The sequence below is a fragment of the Geotrypetes seraphini genome, chromosome 1 (assembly GCF_902459505.1).
Source record: "Geotrypetes seraphini chromosome 1, aGeoSer1.1, whole genome shotgun sequence".
In the NCBI taxonomy this organism is placed as follows: domain Eukaryota; kingdom Metazoa; phylum Chordata; class Amphibia; order Gymnophiona; family Dermophiidae; genus Geotrypetes; species Geotrypetes seraphini.
Window position 1 is genome coordinate 540335982 of NC_047084.1, and position 19804 is coordinate 540355785.

The 19804-nt window shown below is 44.2% G+C and overlaps 1 protein-coding gene across 1 annotated transcript in view; it reads right to left on the bottom strand.

Annotated features, from left to right (window-relative positions):
• Positions 1–19804, bottom strand: part of MAN2A1 (mannosidase alpha class 2A member 1) — a 414578-nt gene that overhangs the window by 224689 nt on the left and 170085 nt on the right. The window contains exon 7 of the mRNA XM_033929139.1: positions 3235–3421. Within this exon, the coding sequence (XP_033785030.1) occupies positions 3235–3421 (187 nt within the window). The remainder of the gene's footprint in view (positions 1–3234; positions 3422–19804) is intronic.

Genomic DNA, 19804 nt, shown 5'->3' on the forward strand with positions numbered 1-19804 from the left:
AATGAAGAGTTTGAAAAAATTTCAAAGCGTGTGGGCCCGGGAAAACTCAAACAGCTAAATGCTTCTAACATATATCGGCTTATTTGAAAACCGAGATCCGCGCCTGAGTCAGAAGCCTCTCTGATGTTGTGACGTCAGAGAGGCTTCCGATGCAGTAGTGGATAGCGCGAGGAGCCGCCACCCGCGGCTTTGAACGGAACGATCGACTGAGCGAGGGAGCTGGCCAGACACACTGCTGCTCCAGAAGGAAGGGAAGGGGGAAGAGAAATGCTGGTGTGGATGGCGCGAGGAGCCGCTGCCGGCCGCAGCATTTATGGACACAGAAGGCATGGACTTGGGAGAGAGGAAGGGAGGGAAAGAGATGATTGTGTACACGGGAATGGAAGAAAGGAGAATTTTTGGTCATAGGGAGGGAGTAAGGTATAGATGAGAGGGAGAAATATTGTGGTGGAATGGACAGATTGAAATGGATGCAAGAGGGAGGATTGTTGGACACAGTGGTGAAGGGAATGGAGGGAGAGATGTGGCATGGTGCTGGAGAGGGGTGAAGAAGGAGAAATGTTGGGCATGGGGCTGGTGGGCAGGCACGAAAGATGAGAAAGGGGTAAATGCTAGACCATGGTAGGAGGAACCAATGGACCGCAACAGAAGAATTTACAGAAGATGGAAAAGCAGAAAAAAAGAAACTCCAGACAAAAAATAAGTCTCCAGACAACAAAGGTAAAAAATGGAATTTATTGACTAAAATATGTTAGCTTTGGGAAATGTATATAGCAGATGTCTTTGTATTGTGTTCAAAAGAAAAGGAAATGCATTTCTGGTTTTATTTCTACAGTGTTGAAGAACTTGCTGTGACTGGTGGGGATCTCCAAGCACCGCCAGCAGAGGACCTCATCTAGAGACGGCCAGAACTCCCCTCCACCAAGCACAGCAGTCGCTGGCAACATCCATGAGCCACTGAGATGCCAGCATCTGTGACTCAGGGACGCTACTGCTGCCTGCCAAGCTTTGCAAAAGGGACCCCCGGCCAACTGCAAAGGAAGTCCTCAGCTGACAGCTTGGGGGTTCTCATCAGTTGAGTATTTATATTTTATATTTACATTAGAGGCTCTGGTAGAAACCCATTTCCAAAGTATGTATTCTTCCCAATTAATATTAATAAAGTCTCTGCTTATTTGTAAATGGGTCTCTACCAGAGCCTTTAATTCAGTAGCATAATTAAATGAAATAACTATTTCTGAAGTTTATAGGGACGGGCGAGGACGGAGGGGATTCCTCGCGGGGGCGGGTGGGGAGGGAGGGGATTCCTTGTGGGGATGGGTGGAATTCCTCACAGGGACGGGTGGGGATGGGTGGGATTTTGGCGGGGACAGGTGGGATTTCTGTCTCCGCGCAACTCTTTACTGCAGAGGGAGCTTTCTCCCTTCCCCCTCTTCAGATCAGGGAGGGGTGTCTTGGAGCCAGTTAAAACGAGGCAACTCAGAACCATAGAGGAGGAGGAGCAAAGGGGGCTGCAAAGAGAGCCTCAGAGGCAGCAGGGTTTGCCTCCCAGCTGAATTCTGACATACTGAGCAAAGATTGGGAAATGGTGGACATTTCAGATGTGCCTGAGATTACAGCTGAGAGGCAGCTAGAAGGCTGGGAACCTATGGACATTAGTGTGCCGGTTATTTCTGGATGCAATGGACACAAGCTGAGAAAGGTTGGAAGTGTTTTGCTATTTTTGTTTCTTACCTTTTTGCCTGAAAGTTTTGGGACTAAGTTTGTTTTGTATGCTGAATTATTTGAGCTTCCTAGAGCTAGGCTCTGAAGCATTCAAGTACCTGGACTGTTGCCTTGGCCCCTCGGATAAGGGGCAGAGACAATTGCTGTGGAATGTGTGTGTGTTTTTTTGATTAATTATTATCTTTTTTCACACCGAGCACTGTTGGGTGCACTTTATTATAAATTTTACACGGAGTATAAGCCCGGGGATGTTTCACAGTTAACACCCTTCTGGGTGTAAGCCAAGTGACAGCCTGTACCGCTGGATATTCCAGCGGGTGGCTGTGTGACTCAGGGCTCTCCCGTGTTTCTCATTCACCAATCAGTGGTAGTTGTATATTTGTCACTCCACCAGCTCCGCTCTTGTCTCTCTCCCTTATCTGGTTCTAGTTCTTGGGGTTTGGGAGGTTTACTCTTTTGGCCTTGGACTTTGTAGCATTTCAAACTACCCAGGGTTTGTTTTCTTCCCTCTCAGCTCAGCTGAAGGCTAATTAGCTGGAGATAAGATACTGCAGAAAACTAAGACACTGAGTACCTGGTTTGAATGAGTTCCCTACCTGCAGGCATTCTGTGGGAGAGCTTCAAGGTTAGCAGTTTCCTTTTTGGTTTTGTAAAACTTTTATTTTTCATACTGCAAGTATTTTGTTTGCTCCTCTCTCCTGCTCTTTCAGAGTGAGAGAGTAATGCTGGGACTATCCTAATCACAGAGGGCTGGTGAAGAGGACTGAGATAAAAAGACTAAAATCCAGCCGAAGTTCTTGTATGGTTTTTTGTGTTTTGAATTAGAGCCAGGCTGTTGTTTGGGAAGCCAGTGTGGCCAGGTTGGCCCAGAGCTCTGTTTTGGTTCTTATACAAATGTATTGAAAAGTACTGCAATCTGCTAATAATACCAGGGCAATCTGACCAGAGGTCAAAAATAAAAGGACACCTTTATTTTTGGACATTCCTGGGTGTGGGTGTGTATTTGTCCTTGCCTATTACACTATGGTCATTTATCTGACAGTATTCAACCTAGGCTGGAGCCTAGGGGGAAGCCTGAAGGGTTCCTTAATTGGAAGAACACGCTGGGAACAGTCTGTGTTGCAGGGAGCCCGGCTCGCTGCGCTGATCAGGAGCCGTGGTTGTGACATAATCCACTAAAGAAATAAGATTTGTTTAATGACTTCCTCTGTCATTCAATTCTATTGTTTTATCTAAAATTAAATTTTATCAGCATATTTTATATTTACCATAATTTGAATGAATCTCATGGAAAAAAGATCCAATGTCTAACCAAATATGAAAAAATAAATTAATACAGAAAGAACTAAAATACAGAGTAATCTAAACCCTATAACCACCAATATCATTTATAACAGTAGTTTATATTAAAGCAATCACTAGATTTAACACCATAAAAATGTATTGTGATCTCTGCAGTTATTCTGGTGAACAGTAAATGTGAACAAATTACAAAATTAGATCTCATACCTAAGCTGGACATTTCCAGCATGAATTGCCTCAGGAGGTACTCCCCAAGGACATCTGATTCTGCTTCCAGGCAGGCGCTTGAAATCAAATTGGCAGCAGATTTTAGGATCTGGGCCACAGGTATGAGGAACATCATAGCTGTAGAAGGGCATCATGTGGCAAAGAATATCTGTGCTAGAATCCCAACCTAAAATTAAAGCATTAATAGCAAACAGTAATCAATATGGAAATAAATACACAAACTTAAATGCTGCAATTAAAGAATATAGTCTCTCTCATTTTTTATGTTTCTGCTTGGTCACTACAAGCATCTTCTTCAGTTGTCCAAGTTTTCCTCATTGCTGCTTCTTCCATCTCACTTTCAGGGCCTCCCTTATAATTAAGGTGTTAGGATCTTTAACCCAACTGAGGTAAAGAAAGAAAAGAGGAAACTGGGTAGCAGGTAAAAGAAAAAAAAAAAAAAGAAAGGAGTTGGATGTCAGGAGGGTTTGAATGACAGTTAACATGCTTGGGTTGGTGAAAGAATGAGATTCGGAAGAACATAAATGAGAATGCAAATGGGTCACTCAGATGAATAGTGAAAGAGAAAACTGAGGACTAGAGAAAGCAAAAAGAATTAGGAATAAAATCTAGCTGAGTAGAGATGCACAGGAGACAAACAGAGAAAAATTATTAAAGGGACTGATTGGTATTAGAAACAGATGGAGAGGAAATGAAGACAGAAGAAAAAAGAAATTAAAATGAAACCCTGGAAAATAATTTAAATGAAGATGACAAGAGAGACTGGGAACAAGCAGAATAGTACACTTTTATTTTCAATTAAATGACTGAAATTTGTCAGCTTTTGAAAAGCATAGCCTGATAATTTTATATTTTTACATAATCAGGGCTGCTTCTACCAATGGGCAAAAAGGAAAGCTGGCCCGGGCCCCTGCATAAAGGGGACCAAGTCATACAACTGCCTATTGGTAAAATTTAGCCCAGTCTCTGTCTTCTCTCTTTCTTCCACCTCTCTCTAGAGCAGAGGTCTCAAACTCATGGCCCGGGGGCCACATGCGGCCTGCCAGGTCCTATTTTGAGGCGCTCGGTATATTTATCATAATCACAAAAATAAAATAAAACCATTTTGATCATATGTCTCTTTACCTATAAATTACAATATTATTATTAAGACTTAGCCAAAAGGAAAGATTTATAAACTATAAAGAGTTTTACCTAATGCAAAATTGTCATTTCTTTAATAAGAAGAAATTAACTATTCTTTCTACGGCCCTCCAAGTACCTACAAATCCAAAATGTGGCCCTGCAAAGGGTTTGAGTTTGAGACCACTGCTCTAGAGTGTCTTGCATCTGTCCCTCCTTTTCCCCTTTCCCCATGCTCCTTCATACATTTATTTAACCGTCAATAGCAGCAGTGTTTTAAAAAAAGATTGTTGCCTTCAGGGCCTTCCCTCTGCATGTCCTTTCTATTTGGAAAGAAGAAGTTGCCATCAGTGTAAAAAAAAAAAAAGTATAGAGGACTGCATGGAATGGGAGAGCAGGAGAAAGGGAGAGTGAAAGATGCAAAATGTGTGGGTTAGAAAGAAGAAAGAGACAGTGAAGAGCAGCAGAAGTCACACTGCAAGAGTTGGGGAGTGGAAAGATTCTGGCTACAGAGTATGAGAACATGTGAAGAGAAAGGGGAGAAGCTGAACACAGGGATAACCAGGTACATAAAAAGAGGCAGGCAGGAACTATAAAGAGACAGATACACACACATAAGGGGCAATGCTGAAAAAGGGGTGGGGAAGGTAGGGACAGAAATGGTGTAATGCTGAAAATGTGGGGGAGGAAGGACAGATTCTGAAAAAGGGGGGGTATGGACAGGGAAACAGATGGAGATGTTGAAAAGGGATGAGATAGGGACCAAGAGGGGAAATGTTGGAAAAGGGGGGGGGTGACAATGAGGATCCAGAGAGGCAATGCTTGGAAAGAGGGGATAATGGGGACACAGAGGGGCATTGCAGGAAAGGAAGGGGGGGCAATGGGACCCAGAGGGCTGATGTTGGAAAAAGAGGTGAAATAGGGACACAGAGGATAGATGTCGTATATTGGGGGGGGGGAGGGGGAGAATATGCATAGGGCCACAGAAGGGAAATGTTAGACAGGATGAATAAGGATGCACAGGGAAGATGGATGGTGGACATGGAGAGAAAATGTCAAATGGACAGAGACCTGCAAAGCCAGGAAAAAATAGAGGAAAACAGAAAAGCGACAATGGGACCAAAGTGAATGGAAAAAATAAAATGCTCAGAAAACCAAGGTAGACCAAAATATTTTATTTTGAATTTATTAATTCAAATATGTAAGATTTTAGAAATATACATATTTAATATCTTCCGGGAGAGAAGTTGGATCTGGAGATGGAAGGGAGGTAGGGAGAAATTTTAGGCCTGTGGATGGAAGGCAGAGAGATGCAGCATTCTCTTTTTTTTCCTCCATTTCATTGTTCAGCATCAAAAGGGGAGGGAAGAAGAAAAACAGAAAAGCGAGGGATCAAAATGTTGGACCATGGGGATAGAGGAGAGATGGACCCATGGGAGGGCAGGAGGGATGAGATCTGGGATAAGAAAGGGGATGGAAAGAAAGGGACAGGGAGATATAGCCTGACCAGTGGAGAGAGGGAGGGGATTCTAAAAGTGGTGAGCCATGTGGATGAGGTCAAAACCGAGATGATAAGATGAGTGAGAGAGCAGTGAGTACAGTGGTAGAAATGTGGTAATGGGGAGTAGATAGAAAGAAATAGGAGGCTGGGAAAGAAGTGAGATGGGAAATGGGAGAGCTATGGACTGAGAGAAGATGGAGAATTGAGAGGTAGCTGAACATTTAAAAAGAAGGATGAGAAAGAAGGCAAGATTTGAGGGGACAGAAGCAAAAAAATAAAAGAAAAAGTTAAGAAAGCTGAAAGGGAAAAATCAATACATTGGAGACAAGCATAAGGAGAAAATGGAACGAGAGGAGAAAAAAATGAACAGCAGACACTGGAAAGAGAATTCGTTGAAGAGACAATAAGCAGAAAGAGAAACTGGGACCAAGTGATGGAAAAACAAAATAGCCAGACAAGGTAGAAAAAATTGTTTTATTCTGAATTTACTAACTGGAATATGTTACCTTTGGGATATGTGCATCACAAATATTTTTGTATTAAGTGGCGTAGTCATATACAGCTGATTTAGGGGAGGGACTGGAGCCCCAAATTAGTGGATGGGCACCAAAGTTTCTCTCCGCCTGAGTGCAATTTACAAATACTAGAGCTACTGTGGATCCCCAAGCCCTGTCACCTGAAAATATCTTCCTCCAGTTTGATAACCCAAAATCTCCAAGCTTTGCAGCCAATGGCAATATCCTCAAGCTGCCACTGCTTTCATACATGCATGAAAGCCAAGGTGGGGGGTGGGGCAGGGAGGAAGGAAGGCAGCAACTCTGCAATATTGCTGCCAGCTCCAGAACTTGGGAAGTTGGAGGGAAGGAGGTGGCCGTCAGTTGGGGAGTCTTGGGGATCTCTACTAGCTACAGCAGGGGAGATGTTCATTTTGAGGGAGCCTAAGCTCAAAGTGGGAGGCCCAAAAAAGAAGTAATATTTACCCTGACTGAATGATTCTCCACGTGCGTCAATGACAGCTGATGCAGCATCCCCGCTCTGAGGCTCACCTCTGAAGAGGCTCACCATAGCTGTAATAGATGTGAATAGGAAAACCAGGAGTGCGTATCTCTGCTCAGAGTGGGGATGCGGAAGCCTGTGGCTGCTCCCACTGTCAGCGGTGCACGTGGAGGATCACTCAGTCACAATAAGCATTACTGCTTTTTTTGTTCCTCTCCACAGTGTCCCTTTAATGAAGGTTTATTATTAGACTGGTCTTTAAACCCATTACATTAACGGGTGCTAGAATAGATGTGTGTGTCTGTCTTTCTTTCTCTCTCTCTCCTTGGCCGCTTTCTGTCTGTTTTTCTTTCTTTCTTTCTCTCTCCTTGGCCACTTTCTGTCTGTTTTTCTTTGTCTCTCTCTCTCTCCTTGGCCGCAGTCTGTCTGTCTTTCTGTCTGTCTCTCTCTCTCTTTCCTCGGTTGTCCACCACCACCCCTTCCCTGTTCCCCCTATCCAGCAGTAGCCCTTCTCCCTTCCTTTTACCTCTCCACTGTCCAGCAGCAGCCCTTCTCCCTTCCTTTTACCTCCCCCCTGTCCAGTAGCACCTCTTCCCTGCTTCCCTGTCCATCAATACCTGTCCATCAGCACCCATTCACTTCTCCCCCTGTCCAGCAGTAGCCGTTCTCCCTTCCTTTTACCTCCCCACTGTCCAGCAGCACCCCTTCCCTGCTCCCCCTGTTCAGAAGCAGCCCTTCTCCCTTTGTTTTATCTCCCCCCTGTCCAGCAGCACCTCTTTCCTGCTCCCTAATATCTGCTCCCAAACCGCCATTCCTACCCTCCCTCCATCCTGGCTTCCTGGTCTCTTCTGGCCCACCGGCACGAACCGCTGCTGCTCTTCATTCGCGTCTGCCCTCCTCTTCAAAGAAGCCTGCTGAGGATCGCCGGCCAGCTGTAGCGAACCTCGCAGGCCGCTCTCCACCTCGGTAGCACGTTCCCTATGATGCGATCCCTTACATGAGAGTAGGAGCGGGATCGCATCAGAGGAAACGTGCTACCAAGGTGGAGAGCGGCTTGCGAAGTTCGCTACAGCCGGCCAGCGATCCTCAGCAGGCTGCTTTGAAGAGGATGGTAGACGCGAATTAAAAGATTTACTACCGTCTTTAGAGTGATTAAGGGCAGGAGGGGGAAGACGCCGGCAAGTTCTCCGTCTCTTTGCATCCGTGGTCACAAATTCCACCGCCACAGGCTCGTTCTACTGGCACGGATCTACGGATCACGGATGCAGGGATCATGAAGTTTGAAGTGTGCATGCGCGCTTATGGTTTTATTATAGTAGGTACGTACATCTTCTATATTAGTGATTGTAAATTTGGGACCTGCTCAGCCTTTTTTTTTGCTCAACAGCTAGTGTTAGTGTTTGTGTGGCCCCAGAAAATTTTTTTTCGTCTAATGCGGTCCAGGCAAGCCAAAAGATTGGACAACTCTGCCCTACACCTTCACCGTGAGCAGAGAAGGGTAATTTTCATAGCGTTCCAGACTGTGCCAACCCTCTTCCCCGCTCCTACTTCTTCACCATAAGTAGGGAGGGTAAATTTACATAGCACCAAATTTCCCGGTCCCGCCCTACCCGGCTACTTTTTTGTGCCACCCAGCTGTAAAAAATTTCTGGGGAGAACACTGCTTGTGTTCTCCATGAGATTTGATTGCACAGCACTAGTGCACCTTTGATTTGTTTGGCACTAACACTAATACTGCCTTAGACTTTACTTTTAAATTTTATCTAGTTTGTTTTTAACTTTATTTTAAAGTATACCTACTTAATTTTTATTTTCCAGGTTATAGCCTTGTTCCAATCCGCTGCCGCTGCTACTGACCGCCCTTCCTCTTCAGCCAGGTACATGCTGCGCACGAGCATGAGATTTGATTGCACAGCACTAGTGCACTTTTGATTTGTTTGGCACTAACACTGATACTGCCTTAGACTTTACTTTTAAATTTTATCTAGTTTGTTCTTAACTTTATTTTAAAGTATACCTACTTAATTTTTATTTTCCAGGTTGTAGCCTCGTTCCAATCAGCTGCTGCTTCTCCTCTTCAGCCTGGTACGTGCTGTATTTAAAGCAGCTTCTTGCGGCGCATGCCAAAGGAGCACGCTTAACAAGCATGTCATGCTCCTTAGTTCGCTCCTTTGTGCGCGAACCAAATGGGCACTTAAAAAGACCTTTTCAGTAGGTATTGAGAGTAAGTCTCCTTTGATATTTTTCCTATTGTTAACCGGCTTTTTTACAATGAGTTTGTCGATACAAACGGCTGAAAGACAGGCTGCAGGGGAAAATAGTCCCGTTCACTGGGGCCATCGTCCAGCCAATACACACAGATATGTTTTAGAGCAGTTTAGAAATCAACATAGTATTCAAACTTCTTCCTTGACTATGACTAATTATCACACACAATCATTTTAAAATTAGTCTCATAAATGCAAGATCTTTAAAAAGTAAGAGTTATATTATTAAAGACTTAATTACTCAAAAGTCGATCGATCTATTATGTATCACAGAGACCTGGTTGCTAGACGGTGATGAAGCTTATCTTAACTACACTTGCCCACCCAACTTTACTTATCAATTTAATCATCGTTTAGGAAAAAGGGCGGGGGCATTGCAGTTATCTATAAACAGCAAATGGCCAAAGATTTTGAAAAATCATCGCCTAGGGATCCAATTGAATATCTTCAATTTAAAACTTTAGCTAATCCACAGTTTGATATTCTCCTCTTATATATGCCACCACCTGTTACTAGAGATTTGGTTACACATTTACAGTCCCTACTTATGGATTTCAGTATAATATCCCAAAACATAGTAATACTTGGAGACTTCAACATTCATACCGATAACCCGGAAAATCCCTTTACATCTGATTTGATTACTCTTGTATCTAACATCGACCTAATCTCAAAAGTCTCCCAACCAACACACATTGCAGGACACACTGTTGATCTAGTTTTTGTCGCTAAGCATCTTAGTCCAGTCTTTTCATCTCCAATAATTGAGCCTGTTCCATGGTCAGATCATAGTCTAATCACTTTCAACTATGAACATAAACGTACTGCTAATGACCATCGGGGAGATAAAAAATCTTATAGCTACTATTATAGTAAGCTAGATGAACCCAAATTGATCGCAACAATTTACCTACCAATAGAAGATTTTAAAAAACTACCAAGTGACGAGCAAATAAGTCAGTGGGAGAATCTCTGTGAGATGTTACGTATTAAACTCGCTCCAAAATTAACAAAAACAATTTCAATAAAAAAACAAAAAAAACCTTGGTTTACGCCGGAATTATCATTTATCAAAAAACAAATGCGTTCCTTGGAAAAAAAATGGCACAAAGAAAAACATCTGCCAATCAAGTCAGATATCCAAGTCAAGCACAATACTATAAAAACAAAATTAACGAGACAAAAAAAGATACTATACTTCACGCATTAAAATGGCAAACAACTCTGCAACATTATTTTCCATCCTAAAATCTTTAACTACGTTTAAAACACAGTCAGCACAGGGTGCAGTTAGCACCCTGACTGCTCAAGACTTAGCTAACCACTTTGTAGAGAAGATTCAAGGGATAAGGAAAATATTTGGAATCAACCTAGACCCAGATAAGGACTATTCAGTTCCAGATCTCTGTATTCCAACATCAAAGGGCTCCCACTTCACATTACACTCAATATTAGACCTGAAAAATTCACTTATCTCATTGAATACAAAGGGGAATAAAGACGACTTACTTCCTCCATGTATTATGAAAAAAATTTTCAACATCAATACATTCACCAACTAATCTGTTCCTCACTACAGAAAGGGACTATACCCCCGAATTGGGAAAATTCAATTATTCACCCAATACTCAAAGACGGAAAAGGAAATCTGAATGATCCCAGTAATTTCAGGCCAATAGCAAATATCCCATTTTTAGCAAAAATGACGAAAAAAAATAGTTTTTAATCAAGTTTCAGAATTCTTAGAGAAAACCGGAGCACTACATCCTCACCAAACAGGATTCGACAATTCTTTTCAACCGGGCATTCTTTAATAGGCCTAACAACTTCTGTATTATATTTTTGGGATCAACATCAATCAGTTCTTCTTATATCTTTAGAGTTATCATCAGCGTTCGACACCATTGATCACTATCTTCTCTTACACAGACTAAGATCTATGGGAATATCAGAAGTGGTCCTTCAGTGGTTTCAATCTTATTTTCACCAACGTTCATCCAAGGTTACATTTAACAATTCTTCAGCAAGTATAACCTCTACAAAGTTTGGGATTCCGCAAGGTTCAATCTTATCTCCGCTATTATTTAACATATTCTTGGCGCCACTATTAACACTCAGTCAGTCATTGGGTTTATTCCATTTGCATATGCAGATGACGTACAATTGCTATACCCTATAGACACCAAAGCACATGGAGAAATTACAACTATCAATGTAAAACTTTCTAAAATATCAAAATGGTTGCATGATAATAAATTGGCCCTCAACACATCCAAAACAGAAGCTATGTTGTTTCCGTGCAGGGAGGGTCAGAAATTAGAAGCCAATATAACCATAAACACAACAAATCTTAAAGTAGTCACTAAGGTAAAAATTCTCGGGGTTATATTAGACCAAAAGCTTAGCTATCATGATCAAATTAGTTCATTAGTAAGAACTTGTTTTTACAGGTTAAGATTGATTAGATCACTTTCTGCATTCCTCGACAAATCATCACTAAATATCGTAATACATTCTTTAGTCATCTCTAAAATCGACTATTGTAACGCGCTATACAAAGGGATTACCTTAAAAGAAACACATAGACTACAGATTATCCAAAACACCGCAATAAAAATTATCATGAATAGAAAATAATTTGATCATGTAACCCCATTGTTAAAGGAAAATCACTGGTTATCAGTAAACCACAGAATCACTTATAAAATTGCCTTACTGACACATAAGATATTAGTAAACAAAGCCCCAGCATTTTTAGAAAGATTTTTAATACCATACACTCCTGTAAGATCTCTTAGATCAGAAGAAAAATCCCTGCTCGTAACTCCCTCACTAAAAATTATTTATTCAAGGAGGGATTCGATCTTTTCTGTTACAGCTCGCCAAATTTGGAACTCTTCCTCTCAATATAAGAGAAGAAAAATTACCTACTAAAAAGCTGGCTGTTTAAGGACGCCTTTAACTAACCCTTTTCATAATCACATTATCTCATTCCCTGGAATTTATCTAGACAAGGAACACTGTTAAGTAGAAATTAAGTGGGTACCGTTCCCCAACCTTTTGTTTCCTTACCCTTCCTTTTTATTTATTTACAAATTATATTTAATCCATTTTTCCCCTTCCTCTTCATCAGTGTTTTTACGTCATAATTGTCTTTAATGTCCTGTTTGTTGGAAATTTTTTATTTTTTTCTATTTTTAATTTTGTAAATCGCATTGGATTTGGATACTGCGATTATATCAAATATTTTAAATAAACTTGATAACACTTCCTCTCAGGAAATTACAGATACTATAAGAGAACATTGGTGGATTATTCAAAAATCTCCATACTTTCAAGACTGCAAAATTAGAATAGCATATTCAAGAACACGGAATTTGAAAGAAATATTAGGCATAAAACCTGACAGTAAGAGACTGAGGAAAACATACACAGGTCAACATACAATTTGTGGAAACTGTCAAATTTGTTCTCTGACCATCACTGTAAGTAGTTTTGTGAATCCCATCAATGACAAAACATATCGATTACAATACACAACTAACTGTAAAAGTGATTTTGTAATTTACATGATAGTATGCCCTTGTTAAAAAATTTATGTAGGTAAAACCACCAGACCTTTCAGGGTCCGCATGGCGGAACACAAATCCTGCATACATTTACAGCGCAAGGAACTGCCTTTAATTGCTCACTGTCTACAATATCATCAAATTTGAACAATTAAAATGTCAGGTTATTGACCAAGTACAGGAATCTATAAGAGGTGGGGATAGGGGGAGAAAACTTTTACAAACAGAGATGGATTTTCCGTCTCCAGTGTTTACATCCAAAAGGTCTCAACTCTGCAATCAACTGGCAAACATTTTTTTAACTCCTTGATATTCTGTTAATGTCCTTGTGATGTCTGCAGGTTTTTATTAAAAGCAACAACTAAATGTAACAATTAATTCTTTTTATTAAACATTTCATTAAGAAGTCAAAAAATAAATTAAAAACAAGTTAAAAATAGAGCAAAATAACTTAGATTTTTCAATTCATTCAATTCTCAACTTTTCTAACAATTATATTATACTAGTGTTAAAGCCCGTTACATTAACGGGTGCTAGACAGCAGCCCCCTTTCCCTCTCCCCCCTCCAGTTCCTCCCTGACTGTCTCTCTGTGGCCCCCTTCTGTCTCCCCTCCCCCAAGCAAAGCTGTCTGCCTCCCAACACACCCCTCCCCCCAAAGCAGCCTCCTTTCCCTCTCGGCCTCCAGTTCCTCCCTGACTGTCTCTCCGTGTCCCCCCTTCTGTCTTCCCCCACCATGCAAAGCTGTCTGCCTCCCAGTACACCCCTCCCCCAAATCAGCCCCCTTTCCCTCTCCCCCTCCAGTTCCTCCCCGATTGTCTCTCCGTGTCCCCCCTTCTTTCTTCCCTCCCCCAAGCAAAGCTGTCTGTCTCCCAGCACACCACTCCCCCAAAGCAGCCCCCTTTCCCTCTCCAGTTCCTCCCTGACTGTCTCTCCGTGGCCCCCCTTCTGTCTTCCACCCAAGAAAAGCTGTCTACCTCCAAGCACACCCCTCCCTCAAAACAGCCCCCTTTCCCTCTCCCTCTCCAGTTCGTTCTTGACTGTCTCCGTGGCACCCCTTCTGTCTTCCCCCTCAAGCAAAGCTGTCTGCCTCCCAGCACACCCCTCCCCCAAAACAGCACCCTTTCCCTCTCCAGTTCGTCCCTGACTGTGTCTCCGTGGCCCCCCTTCTTTCTCCCCCCCAAGCAAAGCTGTCTGTCTCGCAGCACACCCCTTCCCCCAAAGCTGCCCCCATATCGGGTCCTGTTCTCACCATTTAAAGAAAATCAGTGGCTTGTCCCAGTAAGTGGCAGTTCATTTTCTACAGAACTACCTGTCGTCAAATGGTACCTGAAAGAAATATATTTCAACCCTCTGTTCCCTTAGTCCCTTGCCGCCCCCTTCCCGCGGTCCCGACAAACGTCCTTACTCCAGCAGGGGCCGCAGCACTCTAAACACGCTGCTTCGCGGCCTGCTACTGCCCTGATTTGCTCTGCCTTGTCGGGCAGAGCAAATCAGGGCAGTAGCAGGCCGCGAAGCAGCGTGTTTAGAGTGCTGCGGCCCTTGCTGGAGTAAGGACGTTTGTTGGGGCGGGAAGAGAAGAGGAGCGGTGGCAAGGGACTAAGGGAGCCGAAGGGAGGGTCGGATGGGAGGTTGAACGGGGGTTCGGGTGTGCCAGGGAGAGGAGCGAAGAAGACGGTGATGACCAGCCAGAGAGATTCACGCGCACTCCTATCTAAGGTGCCCTACATCTCACGGAAAACGGACGCACGCAGTGGGAGTGCGCATGAGCGGCTTACCTTTTTATTATATTAGATGAACATATTTGCTGAATCACAAATGCCTACAGTAAGAGAAAATAATTTTGTAATAGAAAAGGTTTTAAATTAATAAAATAACGCTGAGTTTTTTAAAAAAATTTTTATTAATTGCAAATCTGACGCTACAATGGATTGCAGCAGCTTGATATAGATCAAAGTAGCATAGAGGGAACATAAAGATCTTTAAAGCCAGAGGCATGCTAAAGGATGCAGATATATTGAACGTCATTATGTAAAAATGTGCATACGGAGAACGCTAAAAAGCAGGCGCCTCCATATTGAAAATCGCTAGCAAAAAATTTTCATGATAGTACCAGTGAGGAAGACGTGTCCCTCTTTAGAGGACTTACTTTATGAAAATTCAGCAGCTTATTGTCAGTAAGTAGCGTTAACTATGCTTATTATAAGTATGGGCATTTTAGCCATACTGACCATAGTGTTAGGTCAGTCAATAGCTCTATTTATTTAACCAGAAGGTTTAAAAAAAAAAAAAAGTTTAACTTAAACAATAGCACTAGAGTAGTCATATTGAAAGAGAACATAGGTTGAATTTTCAGAATGCTATAAGTCTAAATTTAGTACCGTATTTTCGCGGATATAACGCGCACCTGTGTAAAACGCGCACAGGGGTATAGCGCGCAGAAATCACGATATGTACCAAAACTTTTCTATACCGCGCTCAGGCATATAACGCGCATGATGCCCGACGCTCCTTTCGCCCGCCCTGACTTTCCGTGCGCTGTCCCGACTCTCCGTTCACCCCCCCTGACTTCCGTGCACTGTCCCCCCTTGAAGGTCTGTCCCCATCCTGAAAGCCTGATGCCACCCCCCGACGTCCGATACATCCCCCCCCCCCCGGCAGGACCACTCGCACCCTCACCCCGAAGGACCGCCGACTCCCCAACAATATCGGGCCAGGAGGGAGCCCAAACCCTCCTGGCCACGGCGACCCCCTAACCCCACCCCGCACTACATTACGGGCAGGAGGGATCCCAGGCCCTCCTGCCCTCGACGCAAACCCCCCCCCCCCCCCAACGACCGCCCCCCCCCCACGAACCTCCGCCCGTCCCCCAGCCGACCCGCGACCCCCCTGGCCGACCCCCACGACCCCCCCACCCCCCTTCCCCGTACCTTTGTAAGTTGGCCGGACAGACGGGAGCCAAACCCGCCTGTCCGGCAGGCAGCCAACGAAGGAATGAGGCCGGATTGGCCCATCCGTCCTAAAGCTCCGCCTACTGGTGGGGCCTAAGGCGCGTGGGCCAATCAGAATAGGCCCTGGAGCCTTAGGTCCCACCTGGGGGCGCGGCCTGAGGCACATGGGCCAAACCCGACCATGTGTCTCAGGCCGCGCCCCCAGGTGGGACCTAAGGCTCCAGGGCCTATTCTGATTGGCCCACGCCCCTTAGGCCCCACCAGTAGGCGGAGCTTTAGGACGGATGGGCCAATCCGGCCTCATTCCTTCGTTGGCTGCCTGCCGGACAGGCGGGTTTGGCTCCCGTCTGTCCGGCCAACTTCCAAAGGTACGGGGAAGGGGGGTGGGGGGGTCGTGGGGGTCGGCCAGGGGGGTCGCGGGTCGGCTGGGGGGGCGGTCGGAGGTTCTTGGGGGGGGGCGGTCGTTGGAGGGAGGGGGGTTTGCGTCGAGGGCAGGAGGGCCTGGGATCCCTCCTGCCCGTAATGTAGTGCGGGGTGGGGGTAGGGGGTCGCCGTGGCCAGGAGGGTTTGGGCTCCCTCCTGGCCCGATATTGTCGGGAAGTCGGCGGTCCTTCGGGGGGGGGGGGATGTATCGGACGTCGGGGAGTCGGCCGGGCAAGAGGGCTTGGGCTCCCTCTTGCTCCGATCGTGGATGCGGGTGCGGGTGGGAGCGCGTGCGAGCGGTCGTTCGGGGTGGGGGTGCGAGCGGTCCTGCTGGGGGGGTGAATCGGGCGTCGGGCGGGGTGGGAACTATGTTTAAAAACTTTTCTATACCGCGCTCAGGCATATAACGCGCGAGGGGTATGCGCGGTAGGTAAAATCGCGTATAACGCGCGCGTTATATCCGCGAAAATACGGTAATACTGTATATGAAATTAGAATTAAATGTGCAACTGAAATTTAAGTTTAAATTAAAAGATATGATAACCAGAATGTTATTAAAGTTTTGAGAGAAATGTTTGGAAGGAGGGTTTCTGATTGAAAAGTACAGCTGCTTACCGTAACAGGTGTTATCCAGGGACAGCAAACAGATATTATCAATATATGGGTGGCATGCACGGAGCCCGATGCGGACAGCTTCAAAAGCAGACTTGATTGAAAAACTTTTAGAAAGTTCGCGAGTGCCTTCCCATCCGAGGTAGGGCGCGTGTTTCCTCAGCATCTCCTCAGTTCAGATAGCTAACTACGAAGTCAACCAGGGGAGGTGGGTGGGTTGTGAGAATAGCTGCCTGCTGTCCCTGGATAACACTTGTTACGGTAAGTAACTGTGCTTTATCCCAGAACAAACAGGCAGCATATGGGTGACCTCCAAGCCAAGCAGAATGGGATGGTGGGAGTGTTGGCAATTCAGGAGAATAAATTTTGTAATATTGCCTGGCCAAAGTGGCCATCCTGTTTGGAAAAAGAATCCAGACAATGAGATGTGAATGTATGAACTGAGGACCAAGTGGAAGATTTTCTCAATAGGAGTAGATCTAAGGAAAGCTACGGATGCCGCCATGGCTCTAATTTTATGGACTGTGAGTCAACCCTCTAGATGCAGTCCAGCCTGAGCATAGCAGAAAGAGATGCAAGCAGCCAACCAGTTGGAGATGGTGTGCTTGGAAACTGGATGTCCCAACTTGTTTGGATCAAAGGAGACAAAAAGATGAGGAGACGATCTTTGTGGCTTAGTCCTTTGCAAGTAAAAAGCCAAAGCACGCTTAGAGTCTAGAGCACAGGTGTCGAAGTCGGTCCTCGAGGGCCGCAATCCAGTCGGGTTTTCAGAATTTCCCCAATGAATATGCATTGAAAGCAGTGCATGCACATAGATCTCATGCATATTCATTGGGGAAATCTTGAAAACCCGACTGGATTGCGGCCCTCGAGGATCGACTTTGACACCCCTGGTCTAGAGTATAGTCCCAATTAATAGGGAATGGTTAAGATTCAAATGAATCAAGAACCAATTCTTAATTTTCTTTGTATCTTATGTTAGTTGATATAGTGATATGGCTCCCCAGTCTTGTGGGCTTGAAAAGGAATTTTGTATTATATGTATAATTATTGTAAAACTTTGTGTAAGAATCCTTTTTCTTTGGAATCATTTGATATTATAAATTGTTAAATTTGTATAAATAAAAAATAAAAAAAGAGTCTAGAGTATGAAGAGCTGTTTCTCCAGGATGAGAATAAGGCTTTGGAAAAAAAACACTGGAAGTACAATGGATTGATCGAGATGAAATTCTGAAACAACTTTTCATATAAATTAGGATGAGTACAGAGGACTAGCTTGTCATAATGGAATACTGTGAAAGGTGGGTCCGCTACTAAAGCTTGTAACTCACTGACTGCGAGCAGACGTGAGAACAATAAGGAAGACAACTTTCCAAGTAAGATATTTCAGATGAGCTGAAGACATTGGTTCAAATGGAGGCTTCATCAACTGAACAAGAACAACATTGAGATCTCAAACACATGGAGGCGGTTTGAGAGGTGGCTTGACATTGAAAAGTCCTTTCATAAATCTGGAAACCACAGGATGAGCAGAGAGGAGTTTCCCTTCTATAGGCTGATGGAAAGCAGAAAATGCACTGAGATGAACTCGAACAGATGTGGATTTGAGGCCTGATTGAGATAACTACAATAGGTAATCCAAAACTGAAAACAAGGCGGTAGACTGAGGCTCCTTGTGATGAATGGTGCACCAAGCAGAAAACCTAATCCATTTCTGGTTGTAACACTGCCTAGGGGTAGGCTTCCTAGAAGCCTCTAAAATATCCTTAACAGATTGAGGGAACTGGAAATTGGCAGTTACGTTGAAAGGTACCAACCTGTCAGGTGTAGAGACTGCAGATTGGGATGAAACAGAGACCCCTGACTTTGTGTAAGCAGAGAAAGAAAAATTGGTAGAAGAAATGGCTCCCTGCTGCTGAGTTGAAGTAGAAAAGAGAACCACGGTTGTCTGGGCCACCGAGGAGCTATCAGAATCATGGTGGCATGTTCATGTTTGATGAATATCTTGAGAATGAGAGAAATGAAGGAAATGCATACAGAAACTGAGTCGTCCATTCCAGAAGAAAAGTATCTGCCTCCAGATCGTGAGGAGAGTATATATTGGAGCAGAACTGAGGCAGTTGGTTGTTGTGGGGAGACACAAAGAGATCTACTTGAGGAGTTCCCCACTGAGAAAAAATTTGATGGAGAAGCGACGAATTGAGCGTCCATTTGTGAGGTTGCAGAAGACAACTCAATTTGTCCGCCAGACAGTTTTTCTCTCCTTGATGTAGACCACTTTCAGAATGGTGTTGTAAAGAATTGCCCAATTCCAAACCTTCTGAGCTTCCTGGCAAAGAGGGAGCGATCCTGTTCCTCCCTGTTTGACGTAGCATATGGCTACTTGATTGTCTGTACAAATGAGGACTATTTGATCATGAAGAAGATGCTGAAAAGCTTTCAGAGCATTGAAGATCGCCTGAGTTCCAACAAATTTATGCGACACCGATCTGTGCTGGACCAATGCCCTAGAGTAAAGAGACCATTGAAATGAGCCCCCCAAGCGTAGGTCGAGGAATCTGTCATGAGGACCTTCTGATGAGGGGGCCTTTGAAACAGTAAACCTCTGGAGAGATTGGAAGAGAGCAACCACCAGTGGAGAGACTGTCTCAAAGAAGGAGTCACTAATGTTCTGAGAGAGTGAGTCGAAAGCCTGCGCCCACTGAGATGCCAGGATCCACTGAGGGATTCTGACGTTATGTCTGGCAAAAAGAGTCACGTGAACTGTAGAGGGATGACACTTTTTGACAAAGTTGAATGAGAGCATCCTGACGTTGAGGAAGGAATGCTCCGAGTTGCACAGTGTCCAGTACAGCTCCAATGAACTGTAGAGTCTGAGAGGGCTGTAGCTTGGATTTTTAGGAAAGTTTATTTTGAACCCCACACTTTTGAGGAACCAAATAGTCCATTGGGTCGCTACAATTAAACCCCCTGAGATGTTGAACCTTTGAGCCAATCGTCCAGGTACGGGAAAACCTGAAGACCATGGTTGCGCAGAGCTGTTGCTACTACTACTACTACTAGGCACTTGGTAAAAACTCTGGGAGATGATGCCAGGCCGAAGGGTAGCA